This window comes from Polyodon spathula, chromosome 26 (assembly GCF_017654505.1).
Source record: "Polyodon spathula isolate WHYD16114869_AA chromosome 26, ASM1765450v1, whole genome shotgun sequence".
NCBI lineage: Eukaryota > Metazoa > Chordata > Actinopteri > Acipenseriformes > Polyodontidae > Polyodon > Polyodon spathula.
The window spans coordinates 2,269,148-2,284,914 of NC_054559.1; the positions used below are offsets into that span (position 1 = coordinate 2,269,148).

Sequence of the window (15,767 nt, forward strand, 5' to 3'; positions counted from 1 at the left end):
TTTTTTTTTTAATTTTACATTTTTTTTTTTTTTAATCTCACAGTACAAAGTTGCAATTTAGTAGCACCCTCTGTTTTGCCATTTTGGGCATCAAATAAAAAAAAAAAACATTATCTACCAAGCAGAGAAGTAACAAGCAAAAAAAACAAAATTTTAAAAGGGTGTATTATTACTTATTATATATAGTATATATATATTATCGCCCACTTTACAATATATATATATATATATATATATATATATATATATATATATATAATATATATTATTATTATAATAAAATAAATACCACTTGTTTTGTTAAGTTTGTAAAAACGATGTGTGTGTAGGGAGCTGTATGGAATGTTGGGGCCCCTTCATATTGCTGAGTATGTCAGAGGTTGCATGATGCAAACAGCTCTACAGTTTTTGCACATTTCTTGTATAAACTCAAAAAACATCACCACCAAATAAAATTAAAAAAAAATAAAAAAATCAATAAATAGATGCATTCTTGTTATGGTAACTTCTTTATTCATTTTGACGTAAAGCTTTACCTGCCATACTACTGATTTCACAATTCTTGAGTTTTTTCCCCCACCTAACTTGCAGGCTAGATTCCTTTTTTCAGAACTGGCTCGACCAACTCCTATTTCCAAAGCCATTGTAACCCTGTTTGTAGTTTAGGAAGTTGGCAGCAACACATCACAGAGGGGTTTGTATCCGACTTGTACAGAGCGGCCCCTCCATACCCTTTGCTGTCGGCCTTGGCGTGCCGCAAGGCTCACTTCCTCTTGGGCATGCAGCCTGTAACCCTGGAAGGGCTTTATTTCTGAAGTGTTACAAAAAAACAAAAACGAGATTGTGTTCAGTCTAAGCAGACGTACGGCAGTACATTTAGTTTACTCTCGTCACCGTGTGGATCTAAAGATATACACTGTGTCCAATCATACCAGTTACCTTTCGTATCAGAACAGCCATTGACGCCAGGCCAGTTCTGCTGGTGTATTCTAAGGAGGTCCTCCTGCGTGACCTCCCGACTAGCCCCAGGGAAGTCGTGGGAGCTGTTTGGTACTAAAACGTGAGTCTTTCGAGATTCTTTAATGTTATGCTCCTCCTGCTTCAAATATTCTGTCATGAAAAAGTGGGCACCGGGAGTCTGCGTCCCGGACGAAGAGAGCAGACTGCTTTGTCTGTTCAGGTATGATTGAATGATTTCGTTTCTCGACAGCTCTTTCCAGTTTGTCTGTTGAAAGGGACTGGGCAGGAGGGCGTTGGGCTCCTGCTTAGTCGGTTCTGTCCTGGGCGGCTCCGGCTGTGGGGCCGGTGGTGGTGGCGGGAGTGATTCTTCCACCTGGAAAGAATCCTTTTGCGTTGAATGCTTGATCTGGCCCGTAACCGGGTCAAAGGTAAGCTTCCGTTCTTTTAACCTGACTGGTTTTGTGCTCTCTTCTACAACCTGCTGTCCATCCAAGTTTACAGTGTAGTCTCTGGATCTGTATTTCTTCTTCCTTTTCCCGTCAGAGCCTGAAGCTGCATTATCGCTGTCCATTCTTTCAGAGGAAAGACTTTGAGGAATTGTATATTCCAGGTTATGGGATATTTTGGAGCCGTGTGGGGATTCATGTGGGGTGTTGTACAGATGATGAGCATCAAGATCCATCCTCCCAGGCCAATGCTCAGATGCCAGAGTCTCGTGTACCTCATTCATTGTCACTGGAATAGGGGGAGTTGAAGGCTGAGAAGGTAAAGGCTGTGGGGATGGCACATGTAAGGTATCCAGGAATTTAGATCCTCGAGATGGGCTTGAAACAGTACCTTTAGGTGCATACGTGGTCGGCCGCTTAGTCAGAGTGTCTTGTTTAATACTTCTAGGACTGAAAGAGGGGCATCGTGGGCTTTTAGGCTGGTATTGCCCTCCTCCTTCATCCTTTTTTGCATGCTGCTGCAATACGGCAGTCTTGAGCAAAGAGGAAGTGCTTGGCAGTTTCACAAGTCCTGGGGAGCTGGTGTGAGGTTTCACAGCATTGACTGGGATTTTATTGTGTTTATCATTCTCCTGATGTTCCAACCTGGTCCTCTCAGAAAGTGTGTTGGCATCCAGAGGACTGGGAAAAGGCTCCGGACTGCCACTGATACCGTTGGTAGGGGGAGGAGTAAAATTCTGGATCTGTTCATAGTTGGATTTGGACATTTTCAGCAGAAGGGGACTGTCTCTTTGCTCTCCCTTTCGTTTGCGGTTCCCCAATTTCTCCACTTTGGGAGAGTATGTGTTTTGAATGTCATTTCTGTTTCTCAGTTCCTGCACTGGTTTGGACACTGTCGTGGCATTGGGAGGTGAGATATCCTGCCTGCATGGGTGTGCTCCCCCGTTAGCAGAGCCCGGCATGCCAGGCGCCCCTTTTGGCACTGTTTCGTTCTGACCGGGCTCGATAAGTTTCTGCCAATTCCGCAGCAGCTTCTTTGCACGCTTGGCAAGATCATCATTGCTGGTCTTTTTCCTTACATCGTTGATGAGCTTCCCTAGTCGAGTTTCCTACAGTAAACCAAAAATAGTTAGTACCTTGAAACTGAATCATGAAAATTTCAATTTTCACTTGCTTCAAAGACTTGGTCATATCTAATGAACGGCATCAAATCTTTTACCACCATTACCTTGATTAAACACAGCAACAAACTAATCTCTTTACCTTACATATAACAAGCAGCCAAAGTCCCACCTATGCAGCAAGTGCAAATGAATAAAAGGAAAAATAAAACACTGTATAAAACCAGCAAAATACTACGTGGGACAATAATTTGTTTATATACCAGTACAATAATTTGATTCCTTTCAGAAATTGCACATGCACTTAGTTTCTATGGAGTGCTCACAGGACCATCACTGCTCCCCTCTTTTCAAAGCGCTCAATAGCTTGGTTTATGCAATTTTAAATAGTGCTGGGAGAAATCTTTCAATATTCAAAACACTGCTTGAAATGTACTCAGTGGAAAAATGACCACTACCGTATTGTTCACATAAGATAATTGATAAATGACTAACAAAGATATCATGCAAAAGAAAACCAAAGCACAACTGACATGTGAATTAAAACACACATTATGCTGCTTTTTTCACCAAAGTCAAAATTTAACAATTGAACATTCATTTTATGTTTGAAGATAAGTTCAAAAAACAAACATCCAGCACTAATTAACACTTAGTTTTCAATAAAACAAGAGATTCCAAGCTACTGTTGCTTCCAGGAGAATTCTGTGCTCTGCAGGTTCAACCCAAGGTGCAGCAACTGCAACCAGACCATGTAATCAAGCAAAGGTTCTCATTCCAATTGAACTGAAATTCTTGCTTTGTGTGCCTTTAAAATGCACTTTGTCTGAAGTTCAATCCTTGTATCAATGCACTAGCAAATTCCTTTTTACATTCTAGTTTGGTCAGTCTTATATTTGGAGAATCTTATGAACAGGCTGACTGATGGATGCTCACTGAAAGAAAATACTGAAACTGAAATGTTGAGATATTTATCTTATAAAAATTAAAATGCACAAAATAAATTACTGTTTCCCTGAAAGCCCTGCACCCCATGTTCTGGCCTGTTTTTTATTTGGCTGGAGTAATTAGTATCTTCACACAGCATCTTACCTCAAGTGCTTCTTTGGTGATAGGATATTTCTCCAAACTGGAGATTACTTCCATTACTGCCACCATGTTACGGATCTGCTGGAATAATAAAACAAAAAAAGTATGTGTGTGTATAATTAATATTTACATTCATACATCTCATGCTGGAACACAGCCAATCAAGAACGCATGCTATGGAATGTCTGAAACAAGTTGGCAATTAAATAATTACATAAAACCAATGGTTTTACGTGAGTAAACCAACTCCCCAGACTTAAATGGTTAGAATACGATCTATTTCACCAATCCGTCTACTGCCAAAGCCCTCAACTCCTCTGGGTCATTCAGGCAATAAGGAATAATTATTTCAAGTGCAAATAAATGTCAGAGTTAAAAAACTTTTATATGCTTGCCAAGGAGATTTGTGAATTTGAATCAAATTTAAAGCAATAAGTATGTGCATATAGCCCTAATATTCGTGTAAAGCAATTGGCAGGGGAATCAGAGGAAACCTACTGACCTTCAGCTGTGCTGTCATTGGGAATGGGTGAGAATCTATGAAAATAATGTGGCACTCTAAACTTAAATAAAATAAATACAGCTGGAAAAGTTCAGATATGAAGTTTATGTTCTTGGAAATCCAAGTAAACAAGTCAAGATTTGTGACTAAAGTTTAACATGACCATGCCACAGAGCTCTAGCAAAACCGAATGCAGACACCATGAAGAAGAGTGGTGGTTTTGAAGTCCAGCTTCTTGTCAGGAGTGAATGATTTGGTCTTCATGGAACTAAAAATAACAGCAGATGTCTGCTCAGGAAGCAAGCCTGTGAGTTCATGGCTATGCATCTGTCATCTGGAGAAATCAAAGAGGAAGACAAACACCATACTGAAGGTGTAGACCAGCAGGGACCATCAAGAGTACATTGTGTTTATTTTAGGGGGGTTTAAATTCCCATTCCTTTGATAAGTCATGTGGAGGCATGTCGAATACATTACAGTTTAGGAGGAGAGTTTATAAAAAAAAAAAAAAAAAAAAAAAAAAAAAAACTGGACCTAACTTAAACCTTTGCAGTCCTATGGTCGGACCAGGTCCGACATCAATTTATCCTTTCCCGTCTAACATCAAAAAGGCATCACACAGGTTCTCCGGAAAAATGCAGAGAAAAGCTTTTAATGGCCAAGAGGCCAATAGAAGCTGAAGAAAAAACAACAGAGGCGGATCTAAGCAATACACATAGTCCCCTCATCACAGACATAAACAAGCAAGACAGCTGCTTCCGCATCTAGTGCTCAAAGAAAATCATGGACATTTGCCAAGCTTTTTGAGATGTTATAGTAATAAAATAATAAGGCTTGGATAGCATTATTGAGGAGTATGGTGATAAATTGAGTGATCAGGAGTAGATTTATCAGTATGCACTACTATGAAGAGATATGTAATAAATACAGCGAACAAGGAGTGGGACAGGGCTGGACATGCAGTACCGAGTGTCCTTTTGATATGGCGCTGAATAAATGGACCGCAAAGGGTTTAAGTGTCCTGAGATTTTGGAGCCTGTGTTGACAACCCTATTTGAGACCAGCTATGTGTAAAAAAAAATTACCGTGATGAGTGACCTGAATCTCCCCGTGAAATAAAACCCACGTTGATTTAAAATTAACCGTGTGTGTAACACATAAATAGGCTACAAAATTGTTTAAAAAAATATCTGACATTAAAACACAGCAGTTCCCAAATGGTTCAACTTGTATTGGCACATTACAGTAAATGTACAACTTTATTTACTAAAGCATATTGTTCAACAACGTCTTGCGCATCTTGTAAAGTTACAGAAGATCTATATTTCTATGCACAGACTTTTTTTTCTCTCAGTATGATCTCTAGAACACGTCTCAGGCAAACCAACAAAACACAAAAATCTACAACACAGTTTATATTATATATTACAGGTTTACTGCATAACTTTAGTCCTGAAAAAGGGTGATGTGACTGTGCTGTTGCATATTGAGGTATGTTTGCATTCAGCAGTTGCATGACGTGTTTAGGCACGACAGAGTTCAAATGTGTTCTTGTTATTAATGGGAGGGATATATTCAAATGGATGTGTGTCTGGGCGGATATAGGATTCCGTTCACCGAATCCGAGCACTGCTCAGAAAGTAGGGATTCGGTGCATCCCTAGTTCTCTGTAAGTGAAGATAGTAGCAAGGTCAATGTTTCAGATACAAAAATATGAGTCATTAGAAAAAGAAAACAAAACCAAAAGTATGTACCAGCAACAGAAAGTAAAGCTACTGATCATTTTGCCAAACCTAAAACAGGTGAAGACCTAAATATCACTGCCAGCGATTCATTTGAGAAGTACCTAAAAAATGTAAGTAGGCCATAAGCTGGTTTGAACACTGGTTAAACTAAATAAATGTAAAAGCTGAGTTCGCATCCAATATCTGCGGAATGGATTAATGGATTTATTGAACTGCTGTTTCTACCTAGAAGATGTGAAATAAAAATTAGAAAGGGGATGTTTGTGGAAATGTTGTAAAAATTAGTAGTTTTTTTTTTTTTTTTTTTTTTTTACATTAATGTATAATTGTATTACTTTTATCTAAAAAATGCTAAACTGAAATCACATGCCCATTTCATGTTTCAATTTAGAATATTTAAGTTCATAAAATCCTTTCAATAGGATCAAAGTATAGTTCACACTGCCCCCAAGTGTTGCAAGTTTAGGTGATTAAATGTGGTATTGTGTGTGCAGTGCAGGATGGGCCCTATAGCCTGGAGAGCACCGATCGTGGTCGGGGGTTCCCAGGGGGCGGCACACAAATGGCCGAGCGCCACCCGGGTTTGGGTCTGCTGGGTAATCCTCAGTTCACCGCACACTAACGACTCCTGTAGCCAATAGGGCGTCTGCGGGACTGCTATAGAAGCCACTCAGATCTGTGTAGTCCTCCAGCACTATAGGTCTGGTGGCTTCGCAATAGACCTGCAGCATGAAGAGACGGCTTGGCAGGACATGTTTTTGAGGACACGTGTGTCTGCTGCTGTTTCCCCGAGTTGCAGCAGGAATTGCAGTGGTGAACCGGGGTAAAAATAATAATTGGTTATTCCAAATTGGGGAGAAAACCAGGGTAAAAACAAAAAAGGAAAAAAAATAAAAAATAATAATTTGTGGTATTGTGGTACTGCAAGACCACGATGTGCAGTGAAGACACATGCAAGGGTCCAGAGGGGTGACCTTTATGATGCATAATAGGATCAAATAGTCACTAAAATTGACTATTTTGTTAAGACAAATTGAAATGAGATGGGGAAGAGTATATAGTCATACTAACTACTAAACACACATTCTTCATGCAAGAACCATTTGGTGAACTGGAATGAGGTAGGTCATGTCTTCGGTGTTGTATCACAATACAAACAATACATACTGTACCACTATGACAACATGATGCACCATGTAAAGAAACACACACCAAATCGTTGCGTACCTTTTTTCATGAGTTTCCTCATTCCTTTTGATTTTAAACCTACATTTTCCACTTTAACAGTCCCTGTTTAGAACTCATTTTGGATCATTTAACCATAGCCTATACTTTAAGTGCAGCACAGAAACCAGGACACAGTTGGAAAACAAATGGAAGATGACTTGGGACAAAGTGCTGAGGGTATGGAATGTACTACTTAGTCATGCTTTTAATGCCAAATTATTTGAATCTGTAAGTCTTGAGATCAATCACTTACTAGGAACTGGACCAGCATAGATGGGCCAAATGGCCTCCTCTTGTTGGTAAATCACCCTATTTTACCCAATGTGATATTAGTTACTGTAGACAATCAGTGCTGATTGGGGTTTATCACAGGTAAATAGATATGTATAAAAATCACATCAATAATGCTCCCAGTTTCAATTAATGGTAATCAAAACATTTGTTTTGTCATTTAACAGTACAGTAGTAAATACAAATAAGTAGATTAACTGGAGAACATGTATAAAGTGTTTAAAAAAACATGTCTGAGTTTAGAATTACTAAAATAAACGCAATTGAGTGAGAAACATTTCAAATCAAGTCTAGAGACGTGTGTCATTGAATTTATTAGGTTTCTAGTATTTCTAAATCAAGCACTGTTGAAGGCCACTAGAGTACAAATACAAAGACGTTTGCTCAGAGTAAAAAATGGCAGTAACTGTGCTGGCCAGAAAAGAATAAACCAAGAAGTGCAAAGTACCTCTTTTTCAGACTCCAGCTGTTAGTTACCAAAATGCGCCACGGTACGCAAAGCGAGTGCAACATTGAGACTGAAACCTGATTGCAGAGCTGCAGGTGTGGAGGTGGTGCCTGGTTACCCAACAAAACCCCCTGCCACAATAAGAGCTCAGTCAAAAGTGCTGGAAAGCTGTTCTAAGATTTAGAAAATCTAGTACTGCAGGCAAGACTAGTGAAGATCGCTTCTGTCTCAAATTGGTAAAATGCCAGGGTCCCATTTTAATAACAGCAGTATTGAGATACTGTTAAGTAGATACCGCTAACTTAAATGGCATATCAGGCTATATTGGGTAAAGGAGGCAGCTTTTCTGGTTGCCAGTATCCACACATACACTAAATAGAAACCACCACAAAGAGACCACCTGTCTTTCTACACACAGTTTATAAAAGGCAGTTACAGAATGTTTTTATTCCGTCAAATCAGGTATGTAAGTACAAGCGCATTTGAAAGTGTTTAACAAGGAGGTGTCTATTTGTCTCATCGATGCTTGTCTGGTTCCTAGTAGCAGATTTCTATCAAAACTTAAGATCTCAAAGTTACTGAACAGGGTTGAAGACAGAGCCCATTACTTTCCCTAGCTTTCTGCTTTGTTGTACATATTCCAGCAATATCTTTTTCAACATAATTGATAAGTTATTAACATGTCCCTGCTCATAAACCAGTTACTCCCATCAAAATGTCTTCTGAATTCACTACATTGGCAGCTTCAATCCAACCTGTTCAATCAGAAACATTTTACTGGTTTCTGACATGCCTCGCAAATTTCAGTATTTTGACTGGTTCATCTGTCCTACCTGCACGTGTCAACAGGTTTATGAATATGCATGACAAGCCCCAAATGGCAATAAACCTGCTGATGTGAAATAACCTAGAAAGTGCACAAGTCATGAATGGATTTATTTAATTTGTTAGAATCCCTTTAGAAAAAAAGCTCAAGCCAAACAAAAAGCTTGTATTAACAAAACACTGAATTACAGGGCTCCAACACTATAGGACAGTTTGATAATTGATTCTCACTAATGGTTGTATTAACCACTTTACAGACCAGCGCTCTCATCAGAGGTCACCCCACAGCCAAACATTTTGACCATTTTTACCACTTTAAAAATTTTAAAAGACCTATAAAAACTTGGTGAAAACATGTTTTTATTTCCAGATCCTTGCCAGACCATACTACATTTCCATCCAAACCCTTTTTTTTCCACAATACTCAAAAATGAACAGGTTTATTTGTATTATTTTCTACCTTTAGGAAGCATTTTCTCAACAGAACATTTTAAATATATGAAGGTTACCTTCGGTACCCTGGGACTTGTTTCACAATTTAACATGAATTATTGAACTTGGTTAGTCAACAACCAACTCCACCACATGGTACCTTAGTAAACAGCTGCAGTGAAAATGTCAACTGGCTGCATAATATAAACATACATACACAAAGCTCATATATTAAAAAGTGCATAACCTACTGGTACTTCCTAATCATGCAGCAAATGCATTGAGTTATAATACAAATCTAGATGTATTAAGGAATACAATACAAATACGCATATGTAGAAAAAAAAATCTTTCTACCTTTGATTATTACATTATACATCCACAACACAGATTTACAAGTATAAAGAAATCTTAAATCATTCCAAGCTGCTCCTGATAGTTACATTACATTCTATATGTGTTTGACAAGGGTAAGCCCATAATCTGTCACTATCCCAATAACAATGAAATTACTATTTTCACAAATTATACAAAAAAAATGAAAAGAACAAACAGGAAAATAGACTGTACACAGGATGTTACTGTTTATACATGCATATAATTCCAAATAAAACGCTTATCTAGAGATGCGCAGATGAATTACTTCCATGTATTAGATGTTTGCATTGTCCTTTGAGGTTAATGGACAGAATGCCCTAGTTACACAGCTAAGGGGGGACATATCACGTACAAACCCACTAGGGGAATGGATTACAGCTAGTGGAGTTTGCAAAGGGGTTAACAGCTAGGTCAGTTGAACAGCAAATTGTAAAAGGACTATTTTACTGACGGGCAATAACAAACTTTTTGATGCGTTAAGACAGAAAAATAAGAGGGATTTATATAGTAAGCTTTCTATTAAAAGTACACAACATAACATAGCACCCTGGCACTTTGACCATATGATTAGTGAAGATTTACCACTGATCCACCGTAAAAATGCAACTTTGTCTTACAACACCTGGCATAAATCTTGTTAACTTAGAATTTGTTGGCCACTAGTTTAGGACCACACACAAGTTTCTTATGCAGAGATCGTCCGAGAAACAGCAGACTTCTAAAAAAAAATAGCAGAGACCAAACATTTCACACCTGTTTCTGGATCTAAACTGATACTGGCAAAACGCACGCTGTCACCCCCCCTCACTGTCAACAACTTCCTCACACAGTAACTTGTAGTTGCTTTCATAGGTGTCACATGTAAGATTACCATTTGTAAGATTTCTCAGTCTGTCAAAACGTGGATTGAACTTGGATCTGAACTACAGCAAAAACCTTCATATACTTTCTTGCATTTGTTGGACCCGATTAGTTATTAACAAAGAGCCACAGTTTTACAGAAATTAAAATTAACAAATATAAATACATAAACTAGTAGGTCAATAAAATGCATCCCCTGCAGGGCTGTAAATTCAAAATTAGGAGTGATCAGTATGGTTGTCAGCTTTCATCACGACATACAGAACAGTACAGAAGAATTAGCAATGCAAGGACATCCAAGTGAAAGCATCCTTACACTGGCTACTCTGTTTACTGCGTATTCCTTCGGATGAGACGTAAAACCGAGGTCCTACTGCAAGTGATATGCAGCAGCAGCAGCTGTGATGCATAGTTCACCCCCTGTTCTCGAAGGTCGATTTGGATAAAAGTGTCAGCTAAATAACTAAATAATAAATATTCCAGTTTCACAATAGTTTGAGACCTCTAACATCTTATTTCAATACTTTTGCATTTGTTTGTTTTATTCAGTTTGCATCATTATTTTTATGCAAGTTTTTTCCAGTCAGCTTTTCACTTCATCAGTTGCATTTTTTATTTATTTATTTATATAACAGGTTTAGGTTTGGGTACGAAGGCGAAGTGCTTGTGAATGCCCGCTAGTACTGTACAGCACCTTTCAGCAACAAACCTAAAGAAAACAGCTCTACCCACTGAACACCCAGACTAAGTATGAAGCTGCAGTTATCCCTACTGAGGGCAATCAGGCAAGTCTTATAACTTTTGTAACGATAGGTAAATGTGCAGATCTATAAAATATACTAGCTATGTGTAAATATATAAATAACTATGAATAAAAACGTTAGCACAAAATAAGGGCAGTGACACAGACGTATATTGGGATTTCTGGGTTTGTATGAATAAAGCTAGCATTGTTGCATGATGGGGGTAGATGTTGCTTGGAAGGTGTATTGTTGGGAGGTGTGTTTGAGATGAGCAAGAGGCGGAGAAAGAAAGAACAAAAATTGAAATTGAAATGCTGCCTGTGATTTTAATTAGCAGTTTGAATCAAATCATTTTATTTGCCTTGTTGGTTATTTGTTAATTGACAGTTAACTAATCTCTTATATGCTAAACTTATTATGTGCAATATATTCAATTAGCTACTTATGTGCAATATATGTAATGAGTTTATTAAGTGTGCAATTATTTATATATAGATAGATATAAACTTATTGGGTTTAATAACTATTTGAGTGCAATATAACTGGTGGTGCAATACAGAACAACAGTGTGAAATGTTAATTTATTGGGTGCAATATAACCAATTAACAGTGTGATTGGTCAATTGATGTAATTGATGTATAGTATATTTCAATTAATTTGTGCAACTGAGTCACTAGTCAAGAGGTCTGCTTGTTATTTGTAGAGGGTAATAAATGCTTGAGAAATGTATGGTTCCTCAGTGCTTCTCTGGCTGTTTTTTTTTTTTTCAAATTATGTAGTTATTCTTCTTCCCTGGGCATGCGTGCGTGCATATAATATATATACGAGAGGAGGCATTCGGCCCATCTTGCTCGTTTGGTTGTTAGTAGCACACACACATCAAGCACTTCTTGAAGGATCCCAGGGTGTCAGCTTCAACAACATTACTGGGGAGTTGATTCCAGACCCTCACAATTCTCTGTGTAAAAAAGTGGCTTGAATTTTTTCAAACTCCATTTGTGACCCCTGGTCCTTTTCAGGCACAAAGACCCTTGCGTCCACTGTCAATACCTTTTAGAATTTTGAATGCTTGAATTAGGTCGCAGTAGTCTTCTTTGCTGAAGCAGCCTGTCTGCAGATGCCTGAGTGCACCAATATTCAAGATGAGGTCTTACAAGTGCATTGTACAGTTTTAACATTACTTCCCTTGATTTAAATTCAACACTTTTCACAATGTATCCGAGTATCTTGTTAGCCTGGACATTGCCTAGATGAAGACACAGTGTCTCGCACCCTCCACTGTGAAATGTGGTGGAGGATCGGCCATGTATCTGCCCAGTGATGATCTGGGGTGTTGCTTCAGCAAGGCTGGAATCGGGCAGCTTTGGCATGAATCAAGCCAAGTACAATGGTTGTCCTGGCGTTCAGAAAACTTTTGCTTCCTTTCTGCTCTGACAATGATGTTGCATCCTCAAAAAAATCAAGCAAGTTAGTTAGACACGATCTCCCTTTCCTAAAATGTTGACTGTCTCCCAGGACTCTGTTACCATATAGGTAATTTTCCATTATAGTTTCCATAAGTTTGCATATAATAGAAGTCAGAGGAACACACACAGCTCTTGTACCTTGTACTTGGCTTGATTCATGCGTCCTTCACAAAGACAAATCTGCCCAACTTCCATGCCACACAGCCAGGTCAATCAAGGGGGTGGATGGAGGACCACCAGATCAAGACCCTGTCATGGCCAGCCCAATCTCCAGACAAGACTGAACCTCCAGACCTGAAAATTGAAAGCCTCTAGAATGTGATCAAGAGGAAGATGGATGGTCACAAGCCATCACACAAAGCCGAGCTGCTTGAATTTTTGTGCCAGGAGTGGCATAAAGTCACCCAACATCAATGTGAAAGACTGGTGGAGAGCATGCCAAGACGCATGAAAGCTGTGATTGAAAATCAGGGTTGTTCCACCAAATATTGATTTCTGAACTCTTCCTAAGTTAAAACATTAGTATTGTGTTGTTTAAAAATGAATATGAACTTATTTTCTTTGCATTATTCGAGGTCTGACAACACCATCTTTTTTGTTATTTTGACCAGTTGTTATTTTCTGCAAATAAATCCTCTAAATGACAATATTTTTATTTGGAATTTGGTAGAAATGTTGTCAGTAGTTTAAAGAATAAAACAAAAATGTTCACTTTACCCAAACACATACCTATAAATAGTAAAACCAGAGAAACTGATAATTTTGCAGTGGTCTCTTAATTTTTCCAGAGCTGTATATATGATGTAGTGATGTCACATATGCAGAAGTGAATTATTATGTCCTAGTAGCGGATTGGTGACAATTAAATATGGTAGATTGCGCATTTGCCTGGCAGCCCAGATAGCCAACCGTTACACTTTATTTATGTTACCATATTAAATTACTGCAGTGACTGTACCATGGAAAAGCATTGGCAAACAAACATTTTATGCAAATGCCAGTTTCTGAAAATCCTAACTTGTATTCCTACTTCTGGTAGCAGATTAATGTGGAATCACGACCTTACAGCAATCTACTGAGAGTCTACATGCAAGCCATTCGGCTATTTAACAGTGTTAAAGCATATCCTAATACTCATTTAATAATTTTAATATTCATGTTGGGGGTGGGGGGGGGGGGGGCACGTTACCAACATACTTGTTTTAAATACCGGAAGGAAGTTGAAGTTGTAAACTCTACACCTGATTAACTGTTTCAGGTAAAACTGTTGCATTGCTGAACACAGAATAAACTACTCCAGAACTTGCCAATATTGCTGCAATGTTGACCTTAAGACTGGCTGCAAACTCATTCTAGTACCTTACAGTAAACTCATCCAGAAATCTGCTTAACAAAAATAAAAAAAATACAGCCAAAAAAAACCCCACATTTTTACAGCCAAAAACGGCAGAGTTGAATCATTGTACCAGTCGAATATTGAAAATCAAAGATTAAGCATGACGGTCCTGAGGTCCTTTCACCCTTCTTATACTGCTGGATCCCCCGTGAATACGCCACAGTAAGACTCAACCCTGCCCCTATCCACTGTGTAATTATTTTCGTTGTAATACCCAGTAGTATTTCCTGATTTCCATTACATGAGAGTAGATGTTGAACTTCCTGCTGATTTGAATTCGGCTCTCGCAAAGATAAGCACCAACTAAGATCTAGCTTTGCAGAAAACTAATGTGATCCATCTGCATCTCATCCATTTGCGTTGTTTTCTTTTGATGATGTAGATATCCTTCTGTCTGGTGTTGATTGTTGAAGTGTAATGCTGGCTCCAGGGATCAACCAGTGCAGTCTCCCTAGCGCATCAGCATGACAACCGTCTGGATTGAGCCAAGTAGGGTACATCTCTGGGGTCTTCAAGGTGGGCACCTTCCATCCTCTGTATTTCGTTGACTAGCCCATGACACCAAGAGGGCTCAACAGTGATTCTGGCGTCCCAGCATCACCCACCTCCATCGCCCACTCAGCTCAGCCCAGCTTACTTACCTGTACATCAGCGTTGCTTGCTTTCTATTGTGCTTGAGATCCCCATCCAGAATCTTTGTCTCAAACACAGCCAGTTGCTGCTCCTTCAGATAAGTTCTTCACTGTGCAACGCAACTCTTGGCCACTAAACCCGACATCTCTAAGAAACCAGTATGTAGAGTGCGCCACAAATCCTTGACAACCCACCTCCGTGGGTAAACTCGGACTCTCCATCCTCGCTCTTCCGCTTCAGCAGCTAGTTGAGCATACCGAAGTTTCTTCCTCTCATACGCCTCATCCACAGCATCTTCCCATGGCACTGTTAACTCTACCAGGTGAACAAGGCATGCTGATCCTTACGATAAGTTGCGTGTGGCAACTTATTGGTCAGGTTACGCTCGTCTTCCAGTGCTAAGGCCAAACATCACAGCACCTGGTCATGGCACCAAGTAAACCGTCCTTGGCTAAGACCCACCTTATATTCTGTCAAAATGTGCCTTAATGTTGCAGGTAAAGAACACAAAGGACATGAGGGATCCTCACCCACCCAGAGGTTTAGGTTCTGTGGTGATGGGAGAACATCATATGCTGATCTGATGAGGAAACTGATCCTGCTCTGTTCCACTGTCCATAGGTCTTGCCTGCCAAACTTGTTTTGTTCCCACACACTCCCTTCTCGTCCATTCTCCCTGCTTGGCCTGGGAAATGGCCTTTACGCACCTGATCCTCTCCTCCTGCTTTTGCACCTCATTGACTACCAGCATCCTCCGTTGAGCTGGGGTTGCCTTATGCCATGTAGGAGGAGCTGAACTGAGACCAAACCTCCTTGACCCATAATAACTCAGATTCAAAGGGCAGCCTTAGCATCTTCCACAGCTTTCTTTGCTGTCCATTTTCTTCCAGTTTTCAACACAGGTGCTGCCTCCCTTACGCATTTGTCACGTTAATCTACTAATGTAATTTCCAGTCGGACTTTGGCGCACTTAAGCTCCTCGGTTAGAGCAGAGATTGGTAGCTGCAGTATTCCTTTACCATAAAGTCTCACTCTGCTGAGGCAGCATGGAACTCCCAACCATTTCCTGACATATGAACTGATTAAAGCTTCCAGCTTCTCAACTGTTGTCAAGGAAACCTCGTACAAAGTCAGTGGCCACAGCAGTCTTGGCAGTAGGCCAAACCGAAAGCACCAGAGTTTCAGTTTGCCTGGTAAAACGCT

At 39.4% G+C, this 15,767-nt stretch overlaps 1 protein-coding gene across 5 annotated transcripts in view; it reads right to left on the reverse strand.

The window, feature by feature from the left end:
- Positions 1–287: 287 nt before the first annotated feature.
- Positions 288–15,767, reverse strand: part of LOC121300849 (mediator of RNA polymerase II transcription subunit 26-like) — a 52,207-nt gene continuing 36,727 nt past the window's right edge. The window contains exons 2-4 of one of the 5 annotated variants that reach the window (XM_041229788.1): positions 3,620–3,694; positions 940–2,515; positions 288–811 (exon numbers count right to left, since the gene is read on the reverse strand). In XM_041229788.1, coding sequence (XP_041085722.1) covers positions 663–811; positions 940–2,515; positions 3,620–3,694 — 1,800 coding nt within the window. In that variant the 3' untranslated portion in view covers positions 288–662. Of the gene's footprint in view, positions 2,516–3,619; positions 3,698–15,767 lie in introns of all 5 variants that reach the window. The other 4 variants (XM_041229787.1, XM_041229791.1, XM_041229790.1 and 1 more) reach the window with 4 other exon arrangements.